Source organism: Camelina sativa, chromosome 12, assembly GCF_030686135.1.
Source record: "Camelina sativa cultivar CO46 ecotype springtype chromosome 12, ASM3068613v1".
NCBI classification, from domain to species: Eukaryota; Viridiplantae; Streptophyta; class Magnoliopsida; order Brassicales; family Brassicaceae; genus Camelina; species Camelina sativa.
In genome coordinates, this window is record NC_141891.1 from 40,846,672 (window position 1) to 40,874,277 (window position 27,606).

Consider the following 27,606-nt stretch of genomic DNA (forward strand, 5'->3'; position numbering starts at 1 on the left):
CCACAAACTCGGTGTTTCATGAGAGGACAAAACACATCGAAGTTTATTGTCACAAGGTGGGAGAACAGATTCAGCTTGGTGTCACTCTTCCATGCCACACCGACAGCAAAGAACAACTAGCCGATATCCTTACCAAGGCAGCCAGTCCGCAAGTGTGTGAATATATTCACCCTAAGATCGGTCTTAAAGAACTTACTCGACCATGAGTTTCCCTAACATGGTACCTACACTCTTTTTCCCTTATGTATAGTTTTTCCCAAGTGGTTTTCTATACTAAGGTTTTTAATGAGGTGGGTGCTCGTTAGTCCAAGCTTAATCGATAATCTTAATCGATCAAAGCTTGAGGGGGAGTATGAGAACTCACACGCCTATGTCCGTACGTCCGTACAAGGAATCAAGATGGGCTGTCCGTACAACAAACCAAGATGGGCTGTCCATACAGTTAGAAGGACCAACGAATCCAGTCAATGAACGAAAGCCTTCAATGGTCGCCAACCCTCTAGAATCTTCTCAAGGAGCCGTTAGGCGAGTTGGTGCAAGTGGTGCAAGTGGTGCAAGTGGGAGCTTAACTCAAAGTCACATGTCTAACTTAGAAGAGATGTCGCTATCCTTGTGTGTATTTGTGCATAGGATCTTAGTAGAATATTCCATTTGTAAATTGTCTATATTTAGTGTGTACCTAGGATCTAAATCAAGTAAGAAGAAATAAACCTTCTTCTCCTTTACAATTTTCCGATTACACTCTAAAACAATCTCTATACTCTCTCATTTGTTCTATCGCAACTTGCTACATAAGAAACTCTTTTGTTCTTTCTAAAACTTACATCTTGTAGCGTCTTTTTCCTTTAGGAAGTCTTTTTTATTCCTCCTCAGCGGATAATCAGGAGGAAAAAATCTCCGATGACAATCAAACCAACATGTCTTCCTTCCATTAGGTAGATAAAAAGACTTTATATCGTCCATGCAAACTGGACAAGACAATTTACCATGTGTTGTCCATCCAGATAACAAGCCATACGTAGGAAAGTCGCTTATCGTCCACATCAGCACTGCTTTTAGGTTGAAATTTTGGCCCAAGGACACATTGTATGCATCAAATCCAGTAGACCACAACTCTTTTAACTCATCAATAAGAGGTTGGAGAAAGACATCAAGACTAGCTCGCGGATGGTTTGGACCAGAATTCAGAATTGTAAGAAACAAGTACTCAGTATCCATGCACATACAAGGGAGTAGATTATATGGCGTCAATATCACTGGCCATAATGAATGGTGACAAGCCATCCCAAATGGATTGAACCCATCAGTACACAATCCTAGATACACATTACGGGGTTCTTCAGCAAATTGAATATTTTGTTCTTGAAAATACTTCCACTCCGCCGCATCAGACGGATGACTCATTTCTCCCACATTTGCTTGGTGCTCGGCATGCCATCGCATTGCTGCTGCAGTCTTGTGACTGATACATTCTCTTCAGTCTATCACCAATAGGTAAGTACCACATACGACTATATGGTACTTTGGTTCTGCGTCGGTCATTCTTAGGCTTCCATCTTGGTTCATCACAAAACAAACATTTTTCTTTCCAGAATAACATACAATTGTTTATTCAAACATCAATTGTATGATATGGGAGTCCTAAATTGTGCATCAATTTCTCTGTCTCATAATGAGAAATCGTAGCCTGGTTTCCTTCTGGTAAATAATCACTCAACATTTCACATACTGAATCCACTAACTTTTCACTCAAATTACAATCTGCTTTATTTTGCATGACTCTAGCAGCTAAAGATAATTGTGAGTGACCTTCACGACAACCATCATATATTGGATTTTTTGCACCTTCTAACAAGTCATAGAATTTTTTTTTAATGGTTAAGTACTGGTTCTTCTACACTCTGATAACCCTCATCCTATTGATATTTATCATCAAAACCCACATTAGAAGGAAATGCATCATTCACCATATCCACATATCTATCTTCTACTACATTACCCACTTCCTCACTCCCACTAATAAATGTCGGATCAACAGTACTCGGTCCTATATCCATCTTAATTTCTTCCCCATGCTTATAGTAAACATAATAATCTGGCATAACCCATAACTAAAAAGATGATTCCAAATTCTAGTCCATAAACGCTTCCTGTTTTTGCACCTACTACAAGGGCAAAAAACTTACCCCCGTTTTCTTGTGCAAAAGGCTGGCTATTTGCAAATTGCATGAACTGCTCCATCCCGGCTCTGAACTCTTCTGTAAAATTTCCCGTCTCCTCATCGATCCTCTTGTACATCCACTACCGGAAATTACTATAATTGTAACTTCCTGACATAATTATATATTACTATGACCACGTTTTTTTTTTGTGTTGCTTTGTTTTTCTGCGAGTGAGAAAAATGATTGGTGAGCTCAGTTTATATAGGCATATTTAGCGACTATATCATGTAGTCACCAAATACAGGTACACCTACTCTGGAATGCTAAAAACGTGTTTTAAACCATCTTTTAGCGACTATTTTGGAAAAAAAAATTCCGACCCGCCGAAAATGTCGCAATTTAGTCGCAAAATTTACGACTACACTAGCAACTACAGAATTAGTCGCTAATTTGGCGACTGTTTGACGACAATACTCACAACTTCCTTATTTCGTCGCTATTTAGTCGCCATTTAGCGACTAATTTAGTGACTAAATTGTTTTGTCGCAAATAAGTGACTAATAAATGACTATACTAGAATAGTCAGAAAACAGTCACCAATTAGTGGATAAATTGTCGCTAAATTTAACGACTACGGTTTTAGTCGCCGATCGTAGTCGGAAAAACCGTGTTTTCTTGTAGTGGCTGGTACTGAGTCGGTTTAGGTGCGGAGGACAATAACAACCAAGGTACTCATGTTTCTAATTCTATTAACTTGAGCTTGAGTGATATGAATATCGCTAGGGTGTCTGTTTCTTTGGAAAGGTCGCTTAGTGTTAAGGATACAATGGGTAGTTCCAACGCTAGTAAAGGGATTCATAATTCAAAGAAAATGGTTATGCCCGTGGCTTCATCTGGGAAATGTCATTTTAGCTAAAGCCTTGTCTCTTAAACCTGCAGGTAAAGGAAATAAATCAGGGGTGGTGGGTAAGCAAGGTCAGAAGGCAAAAGATGGCATTCCTGCTGGTGGAGGAAGTCGTACTCTTAAGAAAGGGATGGTGGCGCTCCCGAAACCACCAGCTCAAACGTGAAGATTTTAAGTTGGAACTGTCAGGGCATTGGGGCAGATCTGACAGAAAATTATTTGGGTGATTTGTGGAAGAAGCATCAACCAGATATTTTATTTTTATCAGAAACAAATAAATGTTTTTCTTAGTTACAAAAATTTCAGAATATGTTTGGTTATAATAATTTGTATATTGTTGAATCCTGCGGGTCTAGCGGTGGTCTTGCTTTATTTTTTATGGATGAAATAAAACTCTCAATTCTTTTTGATAGTGATCGTATTATTGATACACAAGCTTTTATTGGACAACAATTGGTCTTTATGTCTTTTGTTTATGATGATCTTGTTCCCCAACACCGGGAGAAGGTTTGGGATAGATTGATGGATATTGGATCCTTCCGCGTTGACCCTTGGTTTTTGATTGGTGATTTCAATGAACTAGTCGGGAATCATGAGAAAAAGGGTGGCGCACTGCGACCAGCTACATCTTTTGTGCCTTTTAGCTCAATGCTTCGTCATTGTGGGATGCTTGAATTTCCTTGTTATGGGGAACAATTATCCTGGAGAGGTAACTGATGTAATAATCAAGTGGTTTGTTGTCGGTTAGATCGTGCAGTGGGTAATGAGGATTGACATGGTTTTTACCCGAATTCGAAGGTAAAGTATTTGGAGATGATTGGTTCTGACCATTGTCCAATTTTGGCCACTTGTCTGAAGACGGATAGGCGACGGCTTGCACAGTTTTGTTTTGACTAGAAATTTCCGGGTGGAATTGTACAAGAAATTTCTGGATTCCAGGTTTTGTGGATAAGATAAGGAATTGTAGGAACTCGATTTCATGGTGGCGAAAGAATAATATAAGTTTTGGTCCCTCGCTCATTTCTTCCTTGAAGGCGGCTTTGCAGGAGGCGAAAATGGATGATTCGATTTCTCAGGAGGTAATTTGGGGTATTGAGAGAAAATTAAAGGAGGCGTATCGTGATGAGGAAATATACTGGCAACAAAAAAGCAGGAAATCCTGGCTAAGGGTTGGGGATAAAAATACTAAATATATTCACGCCTCTACTAAATAGAGGCGGGTAAGGAATAGGATTGTTGGTTTATTTGACATTGATAATGTCTGGAACGAATCGCCCTCGAGTATGGAGCATATTTCTACTAAATACTTTGAGGGTCTTTTTAAGAAGTCGGCTGGTAGAGGTATCTTAGAGATGATTCAAGAAATCAATCCACTATTTACGGATAGTATGAACAGAGATCTTACTAGGGATATTTCTGAAGCGGAAGTCGTAAGGCCCTGTTTGCGATGCATCCAGAGAAAACACCAGGACCTGATGGTATGACAGCTTTGTTTTTTCAACGGTTTTGGTCTTCTTTGAAAGGGATTTGGTGACTTTGGTTCAGGACTTTTTTCGAAGGGATCATTTTGATCCACGTTTAAATGAGACCAATATCTGTCTTATTTCTAAAGTTGATAGACCGCAGCGGATGGCGGAGTTTAGACCGATCAGTCTTTGTAGTGTGAGTTATAAAGTTATTTCTAAAGTACTGCGCTTTCGGTTAAAACGCTTCTTGCCTCTCTTGGTTTCAGAGACTCAGTCGGCCTTTGTCTCTAGTCGCTTAATTACTAATAATATCCTTGTTGCTCAAGAGATGTTTGAAACGACCCGACCAGTTTTTTTTTAAATAATAAATAATAACAATAATAATAATATAAATAATAAATACTCTACAACTAGTGGTCTCATATCCAGTAGCCACCTAACCACAATCACATAACAGTGGATAATAGAAACAATAACAATAATCAATAAATATCCAATAATTAAATAACCAACATATTAAACCATAAATAATATCCAATAACCAAACAACAGGAGTCATAAAACCAGCAACCTAGCAATGTTTCTAATGACCCAACTCTAGCAACCGAGCTATGCCAGACAACAACCAATCGAGTCTCTAGAACATCCTCCTCTTCATTGCCTTGATTCCATGATCACACTTGGCCTTTACCTGCACCACAAACACAAATTTAGATGCATGAGTATTTTATAAACACATAGTGAGGCAATCCCCCCCATCTACTGGGCTATACACACAAGCAACTGAGATACAAATGTCTAAAACAATCAACAAACAAAGCAAACAAACCAGGAAGCAACACATAGTCTTTCTGGAAGGGAGCTGTCGACCGACACTAGCCAAGTGTCAACCGACATTGGCTCTTGGTGTCGACCGACACTACCCCACAGTGTTGACCGATGCTTGCTTACTGGTGTCGACCGACACCCTCCTGGAATCGATCGACACTGCCTCTGCAATCGTGAACCGCTCGAAGCCAAGAGTCAAATCTTGCTTCCTAACAGTTCCAATTCCGTCCAATACTCAATCCCATAGCCATATGAATCCGTAGGAACCCTATAGCAACCAAAACAAGTAAGAAAACACAACAAACAACACCAAACAAGCAAGACAAAGGAGATCTCAGACTTAGATAAGCCATGGTCATGCACTCACCTCTTTGCAAGAAGATTCTGACAAATAACAACGAATCAAACCCTCCTAGCAAGCTTCTAGATCCTTCCTAGCTTCAAATCTCCCAAGAAAAGCCAAGAAATCTCCCAATCTCACCCAAAATCTGAAGAACACTTGATTCTCTCTTTTTCCTCTCAAAAACGATAAACGGCGACCAAGACAAAAGCCAAAACCCTTCTTTTTGTCGACAAACACTTAATATCTTGGTTTAATTGTTTTCCCTAAACCAAACCAACCAAAAATTGACAATTAAGTCAATCTGGTCGAACCAGAAACTAATGGTGTCAACCGACACCACCCTTGGTGTCGATTGACACCCACCCTCAAAACGCAGAGTTTTGATCGCGGGTGTTACAATTCTCTCCCACCAACATAGATTTGTCCTTGAATCTCGATCAACCATCAGCCAAGGACTCCCGTGCAACCATCTCCACGGTCCGCACTCCTTCGACCGATCTATGAAAGGTCACCTATAGGCGATAGACTCACGTTCCAGGCATTATTTGCTCTCGAATTTTGGACGTTCCTTTACTCATAGGCCTTAACCTTGAGTTTTATTGGCTCTTCATCAGGCCTAAGCCTGCATGCCATAATGTTGGCTCGTCATCGGGCCTAACCCCGCATGACATAATATATAAGGAAGTCCAATATTCGTCTCTTGGGTTGCCACCCTACAGCGCGCCTCCGGATCATCATCCGAAGTTGATATACCAACCATATTCCTAAGCCACAAAGTCTCAGAATATGGCAGTACTAGGAGAACTAAATTCCCCCCAAGAGTTGCCAGCAAACAATTCTGAACACGTCTGAGTCCTATCCCTAACCAGGTTTCCTTCCTGTAGCTCGCGTAAGACAACACATTGTCCCACCAATCACATATCCCCTCACTGGAATACCTCATGACCACACAAGGATCATATACATGCCAAAAGGGCCGCCACAAAGGCCAAACAAATGTCCTAAACAGGACAGCCACCATGGCCAAACAAATTTCCTAAACAGGACCGCCACCAAGGCCAAACAAATGTCCTAAATAGGACCGTCACCAAGACCAAACAAATGTCCTCAACAGGACCGTGACAAAGACCACTCGTCCCAAAGGACCGTCACGAACACCACTTGTCCCGAAGGGCCGTCACGAAGACCACTTGTCCCGAAGGACCGTCACAAAGACCATACATCCCGAAAGATCGCCTAAAAAGGCCACATGTCCCGAAGGACCGTCAAAAAGACAACACATCCCGAAGGTCCGCTTAAACAGCCCGCCACAATGGCCACACATATGGCTAAACTGCCCGCCACAAATGCCACACAATTGGCTAAACAGCCCGTCACGAAGGCCACACAATTGGCTAAACAGCCCGCCACAAAGGCCACACAATGTCTCAAAAGACCGCCCCACACGGACAAAATGACTCAAAAGTCTGCCACTAAGGCCACACAAGCCCCTCCAAGGCTCACAACAACTAAAAATGGACAATTCTAACTAACATAAAACTTTCCATTTTTAGTACTTTCTACTTTTAGAAACTTCTATTCGAGGAAACTTTCCCTCAAAACCACCGCCTCATGGAAATTTTGTACCCCGAACACCACTTCATCTTGTTATTTAGTCGCATAACCAACCACCCCTAAGCGACCAAGTAAACAAGAGAGATGGGATGGAATACTCCATTCCCAATCCAGCCACGTATTACAGATGGGACCAGGCTAGACAAGCTCAAGTCGCGGCTTACTTCTCATACCACTTCTTAAACCTTGCATTCATCCTCGCCTATGGTTCCCAAGTCAGCTACTCAACACCATCACAGTCCCATAGGACTCTCATCAAAGGAATCTTCTTCTTCCAAAGTTCCTTGATCCTCCTCCCGAGAACCCTCACTGGTCTCGCCTCCAAAGTCATGTTAGGCTGAAGATCTTCAGGAATCTTGGCCAACAACCGATCATCCTCACAGAGACACTTCCGCAACATAGAAACATGGAAAACCTTGTGGAACGCATGCATAACCTCAGGCTAATATATGCTACTGGTCCCACCCGCTCAATCACTCTGAACGGACCCATATACCTTGGACTCAACTTAGTCTCTGTCAATGACCTGTTTGGACCCTGCAACATGACCATCTTGAGGTACACTTTGTCTCCTACCTGAAACTCAAGATCTCTCCTCCTCTTATCAGCATAGCTCCTCTGCCTATCCTGAGCTTCCTTCATGTTCAGCTTGAGAACCCAAATCTTCTCTTAGGTCTCCTGAACAAAACAAGCACCTTACATGCTCCTCTCCCCCACCTGAGTCCAACATAACGGTGTACGACATGGCCTCCCATACAAAGCCTCATAAGGAGCCATCTTAATACTCGCCTGATAACTGTTGTTGTAGGCAAACTCGACCAGGTTCAGGTGATCTGCCCAATGGCCACCCTAATCCAACACACACATCCTCAGCAAATCCTCCAGCGTCTGGATCGTCCTCTCTGACTTTCCATCGGTCTGGGGATGATAAGCTGTACTCATATGCACCTTAGTGCCCATCTCCGCCTGAAATGCCTTCCAGAACAACGAAGTGAACTTAAAATCCCTATCAGACACAACACTCGCTGACACCCCATGCAATCTGACTATCTCCTTCACATACTTCTTAGCCAAGACCGCTGCTCCATCAGTCTTCTTAATGGCCAGAAAATGTGCTGACTTAGTCAACCGGTCCACAATGACCCAAATAGCATCAAAAGTCTGAGGCACTGGCAATCCTACCACAAAATCCATCATGATCATATCCCACTTCCACTCATGAATGGGTAAACTCTTCAGTAACCCGCCAGGAACCTGATGCTCATCCTTCACTAGCTGACATACATCGCACTTCGCGACCCAACTAGCTACATCCTTCTTCATCCTGACCCAGTGATAATACATACCTTTTAAGATCACGGTACATCTTAGTCGCTCCTGGATGAATAGAAAACATGCTCGCATGAGCATCTCTCAGGATCTCCTTCCTCAACTCCTCACTTGGGCACACAAATCCGCCCATGCACCAATATAGTACCATTAGCTGAGACGTGATACTCTAAATCAACATCCTTAGATGCATTCACCAGCCCTAAATCCTTCTCCTGAGCCAACCGCACCCTACTCAGAAGATCTGCTCTATCAACCGCCTCCAAACCCAACGGTTCCTGAGAAACAGCACACAAACTCAACGCACTGATCTCTCCTACCAGAGACTCCATCTCCTGCTCCTGAGCATCTGCAACCAAGTTAGCCTTACCAGGGTGATAAGCTATCACCAAATCATAATCTGCCACAAGCTCCATCCACCGCCTATGCCTCAAGTTCAGCTCAGGCTGAGTGAATATATACTTCAAACTCTTATGATCTGTAAACACCTGCATCTTTGCATCATAAAGATAAGATCTCCAAATCTTCAGGGAAAAGACTACAATAGCCATCACCAAATCATGAGTAGGATAGTTGTCCTCATGCTTCCGCAACTGCCGTGAAGTGTAGGCAATCACCTTCCCATACTGCATCAACACACACCCCAAACCAACTCTGGATGCATCAGTGTAAACCACATAGGGTTCTCCCTGCTCAGGCAAAGCTAATACTGGCGTAGTAGTCAACATCTCCTTAAGGCTTGCAAAACCCTCCTCACACTCCTGTAACCATACAAAAGGAACATCCTTTCCTGTCAACTTAGTCATAGGACGTTCCTTGCTTGCAAATCCCTGTACAAATCTCTTGTAATACCCTGCTTAACCAAGGAAACTCCTGATCTCTATGGCGTTCTGCGGTCAGGCCAATCCCTGATAGCCTGAATCTTCTCCAGATCTACAGAAACTCTCTCTGCAGAAACAATGTGACCCAGAAAACCCATCTCACGCTGCCAAAAACTGCACTTGCTCAACTTAGTAACAAATTATGCTCCCGCAGCTTCTCCAGAACTGCTTTCAAATGCACTGCGTGCTCCTCAGAACTCTTAGAAAATACCAGAATATTGTCGATGAAGATGATGACAGACACGTCTAGAAACTCCTGAAACACGCTGTTCATCAACCTCATAAATTCTGCTGGCGCGTTAGTCAACCCAGAAGGCATCACCATAAACTCATGATGCCCATACCTCGTCCCGAAAGCAGTCTTCCTCACATCTGCCTCATCTATCGGTATTTCATGATAACCCGACGCCAGATCTATCTTGGAGAACCAAGTATCACCTCTCAAGTGATCTAACACCTCATCGATCCTAGGAAGAGGGTACTTGTTCTTCACAGTGACCCGGTTAAAACCTCGTTAATCAATACACAACCGGAAACTCCCATCCTTCTTCTTAACAAATAACACAGGCACTCCCCACGGTGATACACTAGGACGGATGAATCCCTTACTCAACAAATCCTCTAACTGCTTCTTCAGCTCTGCCATCTCTTCTGGAGCCATTCTGTAAGAAGCCCTGGATAACGGCGTCGTCCCCGGTTCCAGTTCAATCGTGAAAGGATCTGACCGAGATGGTGGTTATCCCTTCAACGACTGGAACACATCCTCAAATTCCTAAACAACTTGAATACCGCTAACCGTAGACTCCCCCACTGACTCTGGCATTGATATAGTAACCAAATAAGCCTCACAGCCCTTCTCGATCATCTTCCCAGCCTGAATGGCCGAGATCACAAGACTCCCCAAACTAATCCCCTGAAAAACCAACTTCCCTTCTGGACGCTCAAACTCCACTCTACCACGATGGCAATCCAGATGTACCATATGCCGATGCAACCAATCCATCCCAAGAATAACATCATACAACTCCACTGGACTGATAAGCAAATCCGCTGGCCACCACTCTCGTGCGAACTAAATATCAACTCCCCTAGCTCGTCCAATGACTCTCAAAAACTTGCCTCCCGTAACTCCGACAACTCCTGTACGCTCCCTGGGATCTCCTCGGATATCAGCAATCTCTGCACACTCCGGAGTAATGAAGCTATGAGAAGCTCCAGAATCAAACATAACATGGGACTTAAACCCGCCCACCAACAAGGTCCCTACACAAACCTCATGTGTTGAGAACCTAACACTTTATCACAGGAAAAATATAATATCTGAACCTACTGAAATACACAAAGTTAAGTACCAAAAATTATACATGTGATCGCTCTGGCACTGGTTCCACCAGGCTCGACCGTCGTGTACACTCGTGGCACCTGCTCAATCCGTGCCACCTGCTGCACTCCAGGCTGCACAACATGTTGCACCGCTGCCACTGCCATCTGATGCAACTTGGGACACTTGGGCTTGATGTGCCCAGGCTCCCTGCAATGATAGCACACACGAACCGCCGCCGTCGGAGCACTCCTCTGGGGACAGCTAGCTACCTTGTGATCCATGCTCCCACAACAAAAGCACCCTGCACCACTCTGTCTCTACGTAGCCCCCTACTTCCTCTTTGTTCCCTGCGCAGGCTTGCCGCCCTTGCTAGAACCTTCATAATAATGAGCCTTCTTAGGCTGCACCGCAGGACTAACCGTCACTGCCTATGCCCGGATATCCTCCTCAATCTCTGCTGCAGTCTTCACCAGCTCTACACGAGTAGCATAACTCTGTCCTCTACAATGGACCCTCAAGTCATCACGAAGAGCCCTCATAAACCTCCTGATCTGGGCCTCCTCAGACTCCATAGCCCGACCCCCATAAGAGAGAAGTCGACTGAACTCCAAGTCTAGCTCCCGCACTGACCGTGTCCCCTGAGACAACTGAAGGAACTGTACCTCCAACCGGTCCAATGCCTCCCTTGGAAAGTACTTGCGGTTGAACTCCTCAACGAAGTCAGTCCAAGTCATCTCCCTCTCCACTCTCTCCTAGCAACCACTGATCTCCACCACACCTAAGCATCACCAATCAAATTGTGGACCCCTATGTCCACCCAAAACTCCTCAGGACATCTTAGAGTCTAGAAGTTACGTTCCACACTCGTCCTCCACGCATCTGCAGCAGTAGGATCTGTACCACCCAAAAACCACGCAGTATCAATGCCACACATCAAAACTCAACATAGACAAATAACGACTATATGCTCCCCCATCCGCAGCCACTGGCTGCTGCTCCTCCGCCACCACTGGTGACACTACCCGAGCCTGAGCCGGTACCACTGCTGGCAACCGCTCCAACATCTGTGCCAGCAAAGCCGTAAAATCAACTCCAGGGACTCCACCCACTGGAACCCCCACACCCGGGACCCTAGCACCACCGGCCACTCGTGCACCAATACCGCCCCCTCCGGCCACACTCATGGAATCCTCGTGGACACATTGCGACTCGCCAACACCCTCAGCTGTCACACTATGGTCCACAATATCACTAACCACTGGGCCTCTGCCCCTACCACGACCACGACAGTGTCCACAACCACGACTGCGTCCACGACCAGAAACAGCATCATCTCTAGCCATCTGCACTACCATGAACAGAAGACTAAGCAAACAATTTATTTAGAACACAAAAATAACATAACTCACCATGGAATCACACAGTAGACTCGAAGAGGATGTTCTAGGACTCCATGCCACACACAATTGACTAACTCACATAATCAATCAAAGCATGCAAACCCTTAGAGTCTACAACACAAAGCCTTGTGAACTCAAACCTAGAACCGTAAGGGCTCTGATGCAAAACTGAAACGACCGACCCGTTTTTTTTTTTTTAATAATAAATAATAACAATAATAATAATGATATAAATAATAAATACTCTACAACTAGTGGTCTCATACCCACTAGCCACCTAACCACAATGACATTATAGCGGATAACATAAACAATAACAATAATTAATAAATATCCAATAATTAAATAACCAATATTAAACCATAACAAATATCCAATAACCAAACAACAGGAGTCATAAAATCAGCAACTTAGCAATGTTTATAATGACCCAACTCTAGCAACCTAGCAATTCCAGACAAAAACCAATCGAGTCCCTAGAACATCCTCCTCTTCATTACCTTGATTCCATGATCACACTTTGCCTTTACCTGCACCACAAACACAAATTGAGATGCATGAGTATTTTAGATACAAATGTCTAAAACAATCAACAAACAAAGCAAACAAACCAGGAAGCAACATATAGTCTCGCTGGAAGGGAGCTGTCGACCGACACCAGCCAAGTGTCAACCGACACTGGCTCTTGGTGTCGACTGACACTACCCCACAGTGTCGACCGATGCTTGCTTACTGGTGTCGACCGACACCCTCCTGGTGTCGATCGACACTGCCTCTGAAATCGTGAACCGCTCAAAGCCAAGAGTCGAATCTCACTTCCTAACACCTCCAAATCCGTCCAATACTCAATCCCATAGCTATATGAATCCGTAGGAACCCTATAGCAACCGAAACAAGCAAGAAAACACAACAAACAACACCAAACAAGCAAGACAAAGGAGATCTCAGACTTAGATAAACCATGGTCATGCACTCACCTCTTTGCAGGAAGATTCTGACAAATAACAACGAATCCAACCCTCCTAGCAAGCTTCTAGATCTTTTCTAGCTTCAAATCTCCCAAGAACAGCCAAGAAATCTCCCAATCTCACCCAAAATCTCAAGAACACTTGATTCTCTCTTTGTCCTCTCACAAACGATAAACGGCGACCAAGACAAAAGCCAAAACCCTTATTTTTGTCGACAAACACTTACTATCTTGGTTTAATGGTTTTCTCTAAACCAAACCAACCAAAAATCTACAATTAAGTCAATCTGGTCGAACTAGAAACTAATGGTGTCGATCAGTACCCACTCTCAAAACACAAAGTTTTGATCGCGGATGTTACAATGTTTCATGGGTTGAATACTAACCGACGGTGTTAGGCGAAGTTTCTGGCATTCAAAACGGATATGAGTAAGGCATATGATCGGGTTGAATGAGATTTTTTGGAGGCGGTTTTGGTTAGACTAGGATTTGACAGAAAATAGATTTCGTGGATAATGTGGTGTGTTTCTACTATGTCCTATCAAGTTCTGTTGAATGGTCAGCCTCTGTCACGGTATTTGTTCATACTGTGCACCTAGGTTTTGATAGCAAATATTAAAAAGGCTAAACGGAAAAAGAAATTAACGAGTATCACAATTGCTCGTGATAGTTCCACTATTAGGCATTGGTTATTGGCTGATGATAGTCTATTTTTTTGTAAAGCAGAGGCGACTGAGTGTAGGAAGGTAATGGAAATAATAGGTGATTATGGTAAAGCCTCAGGACAAGAGGTTAACCTGGAGAAATCTTCTATTATGTTTGGTAAAAAGGTTCCATCTGATAGAAGATCTCACTTCAAATCCGTTATTGGTATCTCTAAAGAGGGCGGCATGGGTTCTTATTTCGGTATTCCTGAAAGCCTCCAGGGTTCGAAAACTGAGGTTTTTAGCTATCTTAAGGATCGGTTGGATGACCGGGAAAATGGTTGGTCTGCGAAGTATTTATCGAAAGGGGGGCAAGGAGATTATGATTAAGTCGGTGGCGGTAGCACTTCCTACCCATGTTATGTCGTGTAATAAACTGCCGTAGGAGCTGCAATCCAAACTAACGAGTGCTATTTCTACGTTTTGGTGGAAGTCGAATGATAAGGCTCGTGGTATGCACTGGGTAGCTTGGGATAAAATATGTAAAGATAAGTGTGAAGGGGGTCTAGGTTTCAGAACTCTGGATTAATTTAATGATGCCATGCTGGCTAAACAGTTTTGACGTCTAATTCATTATCCCACTTCCTTAATGGCTCGGGTAATGAGAGGTCGATATTTTAGGAATAAACATCCTCTTATGGCATGGAGGAGTATCTACTGAACTAAGGAACTAGTGGAACAAGGTGTGAGGTGGGCGGTAGGCTCTGGCTGTTCTATCTCGGTTTGGCGTGATCCATGGTTACGAAATATCTGGCCAAGACCGGCCAATTTTAGAGGGCGATTATTGCTCTCGAGCTTGATGGTTAATCATTTAAATAATCCAACTACAAAGGACTGGTATTTACCTATACTAGAGGAGTTTTTTGATCTGGTGGATATCCTGATTATTCGAAATATAGCAGTCAGTAAATTTTATAAATCGGACCGACTAGTATGGCATTTTGCTAAGTCAGGGAAGTATTCGGTGAAATCAGGCTATCGGTTAGCTCGGGAATTAATTGCAGAAGTTGAATGTGGACCTACGTGTATGGCTCTTTGGGCTCAATTGTGGAAACTTGAGGCTCCCCCGAAGGTTCAACATTTCTTCTGGCAGATTGCTTCTAGTACTCTCCCTTGATTGGAACAGCTTGCACATCGGGGAGTCCGATATGATACCCAGTGTAAACGGTGTGCTTCTGCGATAGAGACAATCAATCACGCTCTTTTTGAGTGTCCTCGCTCCTGAAGTATATGGGAGCTGTCTCCTCTATCGCTAGATCCAGAAGGTTTTCCATATGCTTTAATCTATGTGAAATCTAGATTTTATATATTGGCAGGCGGCATCGCAATCGGGGATTTCTAATATCACTTTTCGTTTTCCCTGGATACTTTGGTCAGTCTGGAAAGATAGGAATAAAAGGTTTTCCAGGGAACAGAGGCAGAGCCGATTGATATTTTCAAATCAGGCGACTAATGATAAATTATTGTGGGATGAAGCCAAATCTTTCTCTGGGAGTTATCTATATCCTCCGGCTGTTTTGGAGGATAGAGAGTCTTCTCCCCGCTGTCAGATTGATGGTTCATGGAAAAGTTCGGATCATCTCCAGGGTTTGGGGTGGTGGTCTTGCAATGGTGACGATTTGACGCTTCACCTGGGAGCCCGGAGTCACAGACGTGGTCTTACTCCCTTACACGCGGAGCTTCAAGCTCTGATTTGGGCTATGAAGTCTCTGTTGGCGGCATGGGTGGATTGTCAAGTATTTGAGACGGATTGTGCAGAATTACTTGCGATGGTGCAGATGCCCGATGATTGGTCCGCTTTTTCGAGTCTGCTGGAGGCTTTTTCTTTGCTCAGAACATCTTTCCCTTCCTTCACCCTGAACATGATCCCACAAGAGTCTAACGCAACGGCAGATTGTCTAGCTTATTATTCAAAATCTTTAATTTCTGAAATTTCTTTTGTAAACTCTTTTCCTCCAGTTTGGGCAACCAATCTGAGAGTTCTCTTTTAATTTATAAAATGTTTGGTTGAAAAAAAAAAGATAAAAATGATGGTTATAGTGTTGGTCATATATAGTTTACGTATGTTTGTGTGTCTATCAGCTGATTTTTTATAGATACTAGGTTATTAACCCACGCTACACGCGGATATATTCAATTAGTTTTTTAAAAATTGTTTTAAACTTTATAATAATTTAAATAGCTATACATTGACATGTAGTATGTAAAAATATTATAGTGTTTTAGTTTTGGTTTCTATAATACAAATGTTCTTTAATTTATATAAATTAAATTTAGAAATAATTCCTTTTTCAAATATTTCGTTTATTTCCATATATCGTGTTTTTATACAAAACAAAATTAGAAGTATTTTCATTTATATATAGTTTTCTTTTACAAAAACTGTTAGTATGAAAAACTGCTGTAATTTCGAAAAATGTAAAATATTAATATATCTCATCAGGAGTGTATTAGTATAGATTTAGCTGGAGTAAACGTATCATGAAGGTGGGTTGGAGATACTTAACATGTGGTTAACACACTATGTAAATTGTGAAAGTATAAAAGACAAGTTTGTCTAGTTGGCTAATAATTGAATATAGTATCCAAGGGTAAGCTTGTATGGAGACAAAATCTAGGGGTATGCTTAAATTTACAGCTTAAGCATCTAAGGCTATGCTTGAATGGTGAAGTCTTAAAGCTTAACTCAATATGCGCATATGCTTTCTCATTCTTTAGGAGATATGCAGTGTTGATGTATGAAATCGACAATATAAATAATACAAATATTAATGGGGATAAAGTGGAACTGGTCCTTTTATTAACATAGAATTGAAGTGAAGGTTTAGAGAAAATGAAATCAAAACTTTAAAATAATTGCTCTTTTCTCTCTGATTGCCCAGATTTTGGATCCAGAGCCTTGACAATGACATCTGGTATTTAAAGTGGGGCCATTGACCTAGGGTCCAATCTGTCTCTTCCACAAATGACGATTTTGTCCCTGCGGCCAAATGGCCCAGATTCATGTCTTCAGGCCCTAAACTTCTTAAGAATCTTCTGTTTGGACCTTTTAGAATTTTGGGGGCAAAGACTATATCCAACAGTCGTCCCCCCTAGTCCGATGAATAGTGCGTTGCGCACGTTTTCGAGTTTTTTGTAGGGTTCCGGGATGATTAGTGCATTGCGCTCATTTTTCGAGATTTCCGGAGGGTTTCGGGATGAATAGTACGTTGCACACGTTTTTCGAGATTTTGGGAGGGTACCGGGATGGATAGTGCGTTGCGCACGTTTTTCGAGACATCACGGGCCTTAAACAAGGACTTTGCGTGTTCTGCACGTTTTCCAAGGCGCGGGAAGTGTTGGCAGCTTCAAAGCTAGGGATTTCCTTTTTATCTCGGTCAACGCGCTGGTCCCCCATATATATATGTTCTCTTGACTTCTTGTTTTACTTTAACCTTTGCTTCTCTGCCACATAATAATTTATTTCTCTCACCCTTATTTTCTTTTACTTTTAATTTATTTTTTGGTTGTATGGTTCTTGTCTCGCTGAGCTTGGCTTCTCGCCGACGACCATAGCCTCTTCACCGGACATGGTTCTCCGCCGCCGTTTACGGCTTCCTCTCGCCCAGCTCCGCCAACCGCTTCCATCGCTCCTCCAGTTGGTCTGCTTCTCTCGTCATCTCGCGGCTTCATCCTTGCCAGATCTGGCCGTTACCGTGAGGCCTCTCGGCCTAGATGCCGCTCATACTTGCACTGTGAATTGGTGGTTCCTACCATCGCCATCACTCCTCCGCTTACTACGTTGTATCGTCAACGTGCGGGTTGAGTTGTCGCTAACCAGATCTGGCTAAGACCGTTAGGTGTCTGGGTCCAGTTGCCGCTTGGATCGTTATGGTGCAGCGTCGGGTGGACAATGTCGCGCTCTTTGGGAAGGAGATGGAGCGCTTGAGATGTGGCTGAAAAGTGGTTGTCTCGCAAAGATGGCGCGCTTAAGACTCCCTCTGGCGCTCTAGTTCGAGACTATGTTCAAGGCGGGGTGTAACGCCCATCTCCAGCGTACCTTGGACGGTTAATGGGTACCCTGGTCGAACCTTGGTCAAATTTATACATAAGTTAAACGACTTGGTCGATGGTCGATGAATGGTCGATGAAGGGTCGATGGACTGTTAGCTGATGGAAATCCGAATGTGCGGAGTAGAAATGGGGTCTATCGAGAATTTATCAAGATTTTTGGTCAGTGCGAATTTATCGGACATTGTTGTCGGAAGGCTATCATATCGCGGTAATTTCGGACAGGAATGTCGGTACGCTATCGAGAGAGGGATCGATGGATCGGTCGATCAATGGGCCATTACCGAGAGGACATTGGTGATACAAGGGTTCATGGGCCAGTTTAATGGGCCGCGCACGTTGGCTCGATGGTTGAAGTGGCAAGAAAGATACATGATCCTTTAGAGCTAGGGCTTCTCGTGGAAATGCGATCCTATATATTTGAACATCCGGCCATTTGTTAGGGTTTTTTCACACATAAGAACTCCTAAAGCAACTAGATAGAGAGATCTAAGCCTTTTGTTCAAGAGTTTGTCGAGAATCCGAGAGCGGCTGATGAGGGTCTAAGGTGTTGGTCGAGAAATATGGGTAAGTGTCGGCAGAACTTTGTGTTTAGCTATATTTTACCGAGAATTATCTGAATGGGAACGTTGATATGTACTATTATGTAGTTTCCGATGGTTAGTATTATCTGATCGAGAGCGGCTCCAGCTGTTCGAGAGAATCACGACAAGAGGTGTGAGAATCTGTGTCCGAGTGCGTAAGGTGAGAGCGTGACCGTGGCCGAGTCTAGAATCGTTTCTTGCATAGATTTAGCGAGGTCTTTGATTGCTTCCTTGTCATATTTTATGTTATTATCGCGATCATGTCTTGATGATTAATCGATGGTTGTTCCGATAATTATCTTGACGGTATATTTATGTTTATGACTTGCATGATTGACTTGTTGAATCGATTGTTTGAATGCGTTTTCTTGATTGAGCCTAGTGAGACGGGACGACCGCTCCACTAAGCATGTTAAAACGATGTAATAGCTTATTAGCGAACTTGCCGTTGTACTAGAACCCTGCTTTAAATTCAATTAATCTATTTTATGCATTTAAGACTTGTCTAATGGAACCATCGCGGAAAAAAAATGTTAGGTGAATTGGAACAGTAACTCCGACTAAGTATTTAACCTGTGTGACTATCGTCGTGTATCGTGGTTGGTTAAATGTTAAATGGGTTAGGGTATTTCAATTGGTATCAGAGCATGGTCGATTCTAGGACAGTCTAGCATAAGCGGGGTAGTGGGGAAAAATCAATCCTTCTGAAGCCTAACGTCTCACGGTAAGACTGGTTGTTGTGTGAGTGTGAACTAAGTTAGTATTGGAACTTACTTAGTGTCAACGTGGTATTTGCAGATGGTGAGGAATACCCGTAACGGTTCTCGCAATGGTACTGCTGGCAACGGTGTCGGCAATGGTACAGGAGGTAATGGTGGAGCTGCGCAAGTTGAAATAGGACAAGTGTTGGTGCAAATCTTGGAAAGATTGGCTCCACAACCGGCTGTGAATCCGCCAGTGCTGAACGTGCCACCTGCGGTACCAGAAGTTCCATCATACTTGACGGTGATGGACAATATGCTGAAATTGGGAACTAAGTACTTCTCTGGTGGTGCAAAGCCTATTGAGGCGGATGAATGAAGAAGTCGCTTTGAGAGGAACTTTAGTTCTGTTCGGTGTCCACAAGAGTATCGAAAGGACATTGTTGTTCATTACTTGGCTGATGAAGCTCATACTTGGTGGTTGGGTGTAGCCAATCGGTTGCCGAATCCAGACTGTTCGTGGGAAACTTTCCGAGACTTGTTTCACGCTAAGTACTTCCCACAAGAAGCGCGTGACCGGCTTGAGACTGAGTACTTGGACTTGTGTCAAGGGACAATGACTATGAGGGAATATGAAGCTGAGTTTAATCGCCTTAAGAGGTATGGGGGACATGAAATGGAGGAAGAGCAGGTTCAGGTTTGCCGATTCCTACGAGGGGTAAGGATTGATTTTCGCAACCTTTGCATGATTCGTAACAATGCGACCCTTTCCGAACTTGTGGAAAAGGCGGCGATGCTAGAAGATGGTCTTGCAGAGGAAGCAAAGATGGTGGTTAAGCTGGTGTTGACCCCGACGGTACCACAAGGTAAACCAGGGAATGGTGCCGGACAAAAGAAAGCTGGGGGAAAAAGGGTTTCTTAGGAAACCGAGTGTGCTCCACTTGTAAGAAAGTTCACTCTGGTACGTGCAGACTCCTTACCGAGGAGTGTCTTCGATGTGGTAGTAGGGACCACAAGATAACTGACTGTCCGGAGAGGGAGAGAGTGGCGGACACGCGAGTGTGTTACAATTGCGGTGATCCTGGTCACTTAAGGCTGAACTGTCTGAAGCTTGGGCAGCAAACTGGGAAATGGGCAAATGAGACGCTGCCATTACCACCTCCACCGAAGAGGCAAGCTATAATTTCAAGGGTTTATTCCATCTCCGAGGAGTCTATTGAGCCAAGCACTTCTCGTCCGATCAATGGTAAGTCCTATCACTTACCTTTGCAAATTTCTGTGTGGAATTGCTTGTTGCTTGTCGTGTTAGTTCTTAGCATCCTAGGTGAATGTGTAGGGACCATAATCATGGATGGTGTGGAAACCCATGTCTTGTTCGACTCTGGTGCATCAAATTGTTTTGTATGCCCGGAGATGATCGGAAAAGGTGGGTTCTTAGATGAACCTCGGGATAATTTTGGATTGGTTCAAGCGGCTGGTGGCCAAGTGATGATGACTTATGGGATAGTTTGAAACATCTCAATGATGATTTGTGGTTTGGACATGCCAGCGGACTTGAAGATTTACCGAGTGAAAGCTCACAATGTTATCTTAGGAATGGATTGTCTCGGCAAATATATGGCGTACTTGGACTGCCACCGAGGGAGAGTTCTCTTCGAGACTGCTAAGGGAATGCTGGTGTATCGAAGGATTCAACCAGTATCGGGAAGCTTGATTGTCACGGCAATTCAAGCGGAGCAAATGATTGAGAAGGGCTACAAAGCGTATTTGACTTCGATCACTACAGTTGAAGTTGGTTCGGATGCTGAACTCAAGGACATTCCGGCGGTACGGGAATTTAAGGATGTATTCAGAGCATTGAATGGATTACCACCAGCGAGTTCAGATCCATTTACCATCGAGTTGGAACTAGGGTCAGCACCTATCTCTAAGGCTCCTTATCGGATGGCACCGGCTGAGATGGCCGAATTGAAAAAGCAACTAAGTGAGCTGATGGAGAAAGGATTTGTATGACCGAGTAGTTCACCATGGGGCGCACCGGTACTCTTTGTTAAGAAGAAGGATGGCACCTTTAGACTTTGCATCGACTATCGCGGACTGAACAGAGTGACAGTGAAGAATAAATATCCTCTCCCAAGGATTGACAAGTTGCTGGACCAACTCCGAGGCGCTACTTGTTTCTCTAAGATAGATTTGGCTTCAGGCTATCACCAAATTCTGATAGAAGAGTCGGATATCTGCAGGACGGCCTTGGACATGGTACGGACACTACGAGTTTGTTATCATTTTTATCGATGACATATTGGTCTACTCAAAGAACCCGGAGGATCACGGTGTCCACTTAAGGAAAGTGATGAGTAAGCTAAGGAAGCATAAGTTATTCGCTAAGCTAAGTAAGTGCAGGTTTTGACAGAAAGAAATTGGTTTTTTGGGCCATGTGGTGTCGGATAAAGGAGTGTCCGTCGATCATGAGAAGATTAAGTCAGTGGTGGACTGGCCTAGACCGCAGAATGCGTTTGAGGTAAGGAGTTTTCTGGGTTTTGCTGGCTATTACCGATGTTTTGTTAAGGGATTTGCGAGCATGGCGCAACCGATGACAAAGTTGAAGGGTAAAGATGTACCATTTGTGTGGTCGGCTGATTGTGAAAAAAGTTTTGTAAAGCTAAAGGAAATGCTAACAAATGCTCCGGTGTTGGTATTACCAGAACCAAATGAACCATATGTGGTCTACTCGGATGCATCTAGGAGGGGACTAGGATGCGTGTTAATGCAACATGGCCAAGTAATCGCTTATGCGTCGCGACAGCTAAGAAAACATGAGGAGAATTACCCTACGCATGACCTTGAGATGGTGGCCGTAGTGTTTGCTTTGAAGATTTGGCGATCTTACCTTTATGGTGGGAAAGTTCAAGTCTTTACGGATCACAAAAGTTTGAAATACATCTTCACGCAACCAGAGTTGAACTTGCGACAGCGAAGATGGATGGAGGTAGTGGCTGACTACGATATTGAAATCGCCTACCATACAGATAAAGAAACCTCGTGGCCGACACACTGAGTCGGAAGAGAATGGCCGCGAGTATGGAGAAAGATATGGAAAATATGGTTAGCATGGTTGGAACCTTGCGCTTAGAAGCATTGATAGATAAATTGGAACCGTTGGGCTTGGGAGCCGCGGACAAGGCAGATTTATTGACGCGCGTCCGGCTAGCATAGGAAAAGGACGATGAACTGATTAAGTTGTCAAAGAATGATAAGGTCAAATTTCAGACTTCGAACAATGGGACAATCTTAGTGAATGACCGAGTGTGTGTCCCAAAGGATAAGGAATTGCGGGAAGAAATTTTGAAGGAAGCACACCAATCCAAGTTTTCGATACACCCAGGATCAACAAAAATGTATCAGGACTTGAAGAGATATTACCATTGGAAAGGGATTAAAGAGGACGTTGCTAGATGGGTTGCGGCTTGTCCAACTTGTCAAAGGGTTGCGGCGGAACATCAAGTTCCAGGTGGGCTGTTGCAAAGCTTGCCAATTCCCGAATGGAAATGGGACATGATTACTATGGATTTTGTCACTGGATTGCCTATGTGCGACAACAAGGATTCGATATGGGTTATTGTTGATCGGCTAACAAAGTCTGCACATTTTATAGCAGTGAATAACAAAGATGGTGTGGAGAAGCTCACAGAGCTGTATGTGGAGAACATTGTGCGGTATCATGGAGTGCCGGCAAGTATAGTATCAGACCGCGACTCCAAGTTTACTTCGATATTTTGGAAGGCACTTTATACGCGGATTAACATGAGTACGGCGTATCACCCACAAACGGAAGGGCAGTCTTAGCGTACTATTCAAACACTAGAGGATCTATTGAGAGCTAGTGTTCTTGATTGGGGTGGAAATTGGAAGGACTATTTGCATTTGGCGGAGTTTGCCTATAATAATAGCTATCAAGCAAGTATTGGAATGTTACCATATGAAGCGTTGTATGGGCGACCTTGTCGAACGCCGCTGTGTTGGACGCAAGTGGGGGAGAGAAGCAACTATGGCAAGGACTTTGTCGAGGAAACAACTGAAATAATCAAAGTCTTAAAGGTTAAGATAAAAGAGGCACAAAACCGATAGAAGAGCTATGCGGATAAGCGTCAGAGAGAACTAGAATTTCAAGTTGGAGATATGCTTTATCTCAAGACAATTACCTACAAGGGTAAGGACCGCGCATCCTTGAACACAAAACTCACCCCGCGGTACATGGGACCATACCGGATTCTGGAAAGAATTGGACCAGTTACGTACCGGTTAGAGTTGCCACCGGGGATGGCTGCATTTCACAAAGTGTTTCATGTGTCTATGCTAAGGACATGCATAATGCACCGAGAGAATGTTACCTCCGAGCCTCCACCAGATTTGCAAGAAAATTTGAGTATCATTGGGATACCGGTCCGAATCATAGGAACAAAGCTGAGAACGGATCGGAAGAAAAAGGTCAAATTGATTCAAGTAGTGTGGGATTGTGATGGAGAAGAAGAAACTACATGGGAACCAGAAGAGGTGAAGAAGGTAAACTTCAAGAAATGGTATGAGAAGCGAGAAGTATCAAAACGGAAATCCTGGATTCGAGGGTGAATCGATTCTAAGTGGGGGAGAGCTGTAACGCCCATCTCCAGCATACCTTGGACGGTTAATGGGTACCCTGGTCGAACCTTGGTCGAATTTATACATAAATTAAACGACTTGGTCGATGAATGGTTGATGGTCGATGGTCGATGAATGGTCGATGAATGGTCGATGGACTGTTAGCTGATGGAAGTCTGAATGTGCGAAGTAGAAATGGGGTCAATCGAGAATTTATCAGGATTTTCGGACAGTGCAGATTTATCGGACATTATTGTCGGAAGGCTTCATCTACTCAATCGGTTCACTGATTGTGCATACAAACACGATCCAAGGGTAGCCAACACTTGAGTCCTTTCATCGACAACATCGATAGACCAAGGTTACTCTGTCAACAACAAGTCTAGCAACCGCAACCAACAAAAATTGCGGAGGTTATGAATAATCAAAATGGTCCACCAGCTCCTCAAGAGAGGACCACAGAGAAGCAGGAGATGCTCCATCTACTCACACTCAAAGACATGGCATTGTGCCACCTGCTGTTAAAAAAAACAACTTTAAGATCAAGAGTAGTCTCATCCAGATGATACAGAGCTACAAGTTTCATGGATTGCCAATGGAGGATCCATTGGATCATCTAGATGAGTTTGATAGGCTCTGTAGCCTAACCAAGATGAATGGAGTTAGTGAAGATGGATTCAAGGTCCGGCTTTTCCCTTTTTTTTTGGGTGACAAAGCACACATCTGGGAGAAATCACTCCGCAAGGAGTCCATCACCACTTGGGAAGCTTGCAAAAAGGCGTTCCTCGCCAAATTCTTCTCCAACTCCAGAACAGCAAGGCTGCAAAATGACATCTCCGGCTTTGTTCAGAAAAGCAATGAGACTTTCAGTGAAGCTTGGGAACGTTTCAAGGGATACACAAGCGGATGCCCTCATCATGGATTCAGCAATGCTTCGTTGCTAAGTACACTTTACCAAGGTGTAGTCCCTAAGATAAGGATGTTGCTGGACACCGCTAGTAATGGTAATTTCGTCAACAAGGATGTTGATGAAGGTTGGGATCTAGTGGAGAACTTAGTCCAATCTGATGGGCACTACAATGAGGAGTATGATCGCTCTATATGATCTTCTGGGCAGGATGATGCCAAGTACAAGAGAGACATGAAAGCCCTCAATGAAAAATTGGAAAAACTCCTCAACCAGCAAAAACATGTACATTCCATCTCAGAGGAAGACTAGTTTCAGCAACAAGATGGGGAGAGTGCTCAGCTAAAGGATGTGAACTACATCAACAATCAAGGAGGATACAATAAAGGGTACAACAACTACAAACCGAACCCAAATCTGTCATACCTTAACCCGAATGTTACAAATCCTCAAGACCAAATTTACCCGTCTGCAGTCCAAGGCAACCAAGGCAAGCAAAAGCCTTTTGTGCAATACAATCAAGGCTATGCTCCTAAGAAGCAGTATCCTGGCAATTACCACAACCCAGTTGCACCACCTGGATTCTCACCACAGCAAGGACCACAGAACCAATCTCACGAAGCTGACCTACGCGGCCTAATTCAGCAGATGATACAAAGTCAAGCATCGGTTGCAATGGACAATGCAAAACGATTTGCGGAGGTGAGCAACAAGATCGATTCTGGGTACAATGACCAGACTGCCAAGTATGATTCTCTCAAAACTAAGTTGAGATACCTAGAAGGGCAACATAACACCTAACCACCTCCAAAACTCAACCAGCTTCCAGGTAAAGTTGTTTAGAACCCAAAAGATTGTGCTACTGCCCAAGCCATCTTTCTAGAAGATGTTGATGACTACCTCACTGAGGAAAGCGAAGTTCAAGATTGGGAGGATATGGATCACTATGGGGTGTATGAGCACCAGTACTACATATCAGAGTATGAACCTGATCCTTCATCCGAGGAGGGTGATCGAGTTGATGACCGAGCTCCGGTTTGAGAATCGCAAACCAACGCACCATTCGAGGCTGAACCTGATGACATACCCAATGATGGTGATCGGATGATCCATCGGGTTGATGTTCAGATGACAGATCAACCTCAACTGCCTGTAGCTGAGGAAGGGGAATTAGAGGAAAGATTCAGAGCAGCTCTTGACATCCAATTAGAGGCGCTTGCAGGGCGTATGACCAAACAAAAAGCCCCACCTCCTAAGCTCTTGCCACCACACGCACTTCGAGAGGAAATCATCAAGGAGATAGCTCAGCTAGAAATTGAGGTAAAGGAAGCTGTCAAAGAGATTGGGAATGCAATTCTGTGGAGTGAAGTGTGTTTAGACCATGAATTGCGAATTAATGAGAAATTGGAGGATCTTGGCTCTTTTACATTGCCATGTTCAATAGGCCTTCGGATTTTCAACAACTGCTTGTGCGATTTGGGAGCTTTGCTCAGCATCATGCCACTTTCAGTTGCCAACAACATGGTTTTCAATAGTTTTAAACCAAGTAGCATGTATTTGGTTCTACCCGATAGAACAATCAGACACCCCATTGGTATCCTGGAAAACTTGCCTCTCAGGATTGGAAGAGTGGGAGTTCCTATAGATTTCATGATCCTTGATATGGATAAGGAACCAGAAGAACCACTGATCCTAGGAAGACCATTCTTGGCAACAGTAGGAGCAGTGATTGATGTAAAAAAGGGACAGATTAACATTGAGCATGGAGAGCACTTCAAAATGGAATTTGACATCAAGAAAAGAATTAAAAACCCACCAATTGATGGTCAAGTTTTCTCCACCCAGACCAAACCAAGAGGAGTCAAGCATCAAACTAATACTACATTTGCTGTGGAACATGAAAAAGACCAAAAAAATCGGTTGAATCAGTCTGTTTCAGTGGATAGGATCCCAAAACTTCTCCCTTCCAAAAACCATGCTTGAAAAGCATTAAGAGTCAAGCACAGTGACTTAAAACAAGCTCATTGGGAGGAAGTCCCAAAGGTATCCCTTATTTTCTTTTAATTTCATTTTACTTATTTTGTCTCGTTTAATTTGGATGTATTTTTACAATATTTTTTTATTTTTCTATAAGTTTTAATTTTCAAAAAAAAAGGGAAAAGGAAAAAGGAAATTTTGGGGAAACCCGAGGCTATACCCGAATCCGTAACCGACGCGTCTGATCGTGTTGCCCCTCGGGTGGCGAGTAGAGTCCGAATTCCACAAAATCCTAGTCCACTCTCGGTGAAACCCTAGCGACAACCCCTTCTATTTAAAAGGACCAAACCCTTTTTCCCCACGACAAAATCGATAAATTCTCAAAACTCTTTAACTTCCATCTTCTTATTTCTCCTTTCTCTCAAACTCGAGTGCACTAAGATTTTTGGGAAGTAACCCTATTGATCTCGAGTTTAGCTTTTCTTTCTTTTCAAGGACTTACCAATGGCTCCCAAGATGAAGACTTACCAAAAGAAGGAGACTAGATCAACCTCCGCCGCTGCTAGAACCGGAGGTGACGGCGTGGATGCTCGCAATTCCCAGGGAGGAGGAGACGCTTCACATTCCCAACCGCTGAGTGGACGTTTCAAATCCCCAACCCGATGCTCAACCCGATCCGTCAGCCGAGGAGGTGCTCGAGCATCCGATCGTGTAGACCCTCGAGTTCGATCACCAAGCCCGGTGGCGAAAGCTGTCCGTAGATCTCCTCGATGTAGGGACTTGTCTACGTTGGAGCGAACCGTCACTGACCTAATGGAGGTCGATTC

General features: G+C 43.7%; 3 protein-coding genes, 1 non-coding gene and 1 pseudogene across 4 annotated transcripts; 3 read left to right on the forward strand and 2 right to left on the reverse strand.

Annotated features, from left to right (window-relative positions):
* Window positions 1-1,387: 1,387 nt before the first annotated feature.
* Window positions 1,388-2,337, reverse strand: LOC147933411 (uncharacterized; annotated as a pseudogene).
* A 594-nt stretch (window positions 2,338-2,931) lies between these two features.
* LOC147933412 (uncharacterized) lies at window positions 2,932-4,280 on the forward strand. Its single transcript, XM_087477444.1, has 4 exons — window positions 2,932-3,007; window positions 3,102-3,228; window positions 3,480-3,775; window positions 4,006-4,280. The coding sequence occupies exons 1-4, from the start codon at window positions 2,932-2,934 to the stop codon at window positions 4,278-4,280; spliced, it is 774 nt and encodes a 257-aa protein (XP_087333570.1).
* A 13,821-nt stretch (window positions 4,281-18,101) lies between these two features.
* LOC109128028 (uncharacterized) lies at window positions 18,102-22,315 on the forward strand. Its single transcript, XM_087477445.1, has 9 exons — window positions 18,102-18,280; window positions 18,623-18,716; window positions 19,355-19,607; window positions 19,683-20,170; window positions 20,368-20,503; window positions 20,567-20,683; window positions 20,807-21,264; window positions 21,671-21,778; window positions 21,827-22,315. The coding sequence occupies exons 1-9, from the start codon at window positions 18,102-18,104 to the stop codon at window positions 22,313-22,315; spliced, it is 2,322 nt and encodes a 773-aa protein (XP_087333571.1).
* A 1,121-nt stretch (window positions 22,316-23,436) lies between these two features.
* On the forward strand, window positions 23,437-23,886 carry LOC147933413 (uncharacterized). Its single transcript, XM_087477446.1, has one exon. It carries the CDS (start codon window positions 23,437-23,439, stop codon window positions 23,884-23,886), a length of 450 nt encoding a protein of 149 aa, XP_087333572.1.
* Window positions 23,887-24,712: 826 nt separating this feature from the next.
* LOC147933414 (small nucleolar RNA R71) lies at window positions 24,713-24,819 on the reverse strand. The gene has a single exon (XR_015576769.1). It is a non-coding gene; the product is annotated as a small nucleolar RNA R71 (small nucleolar RNA).
* Window positions 24,820-27,606: the final 2,787 nt, after the last annotated feature.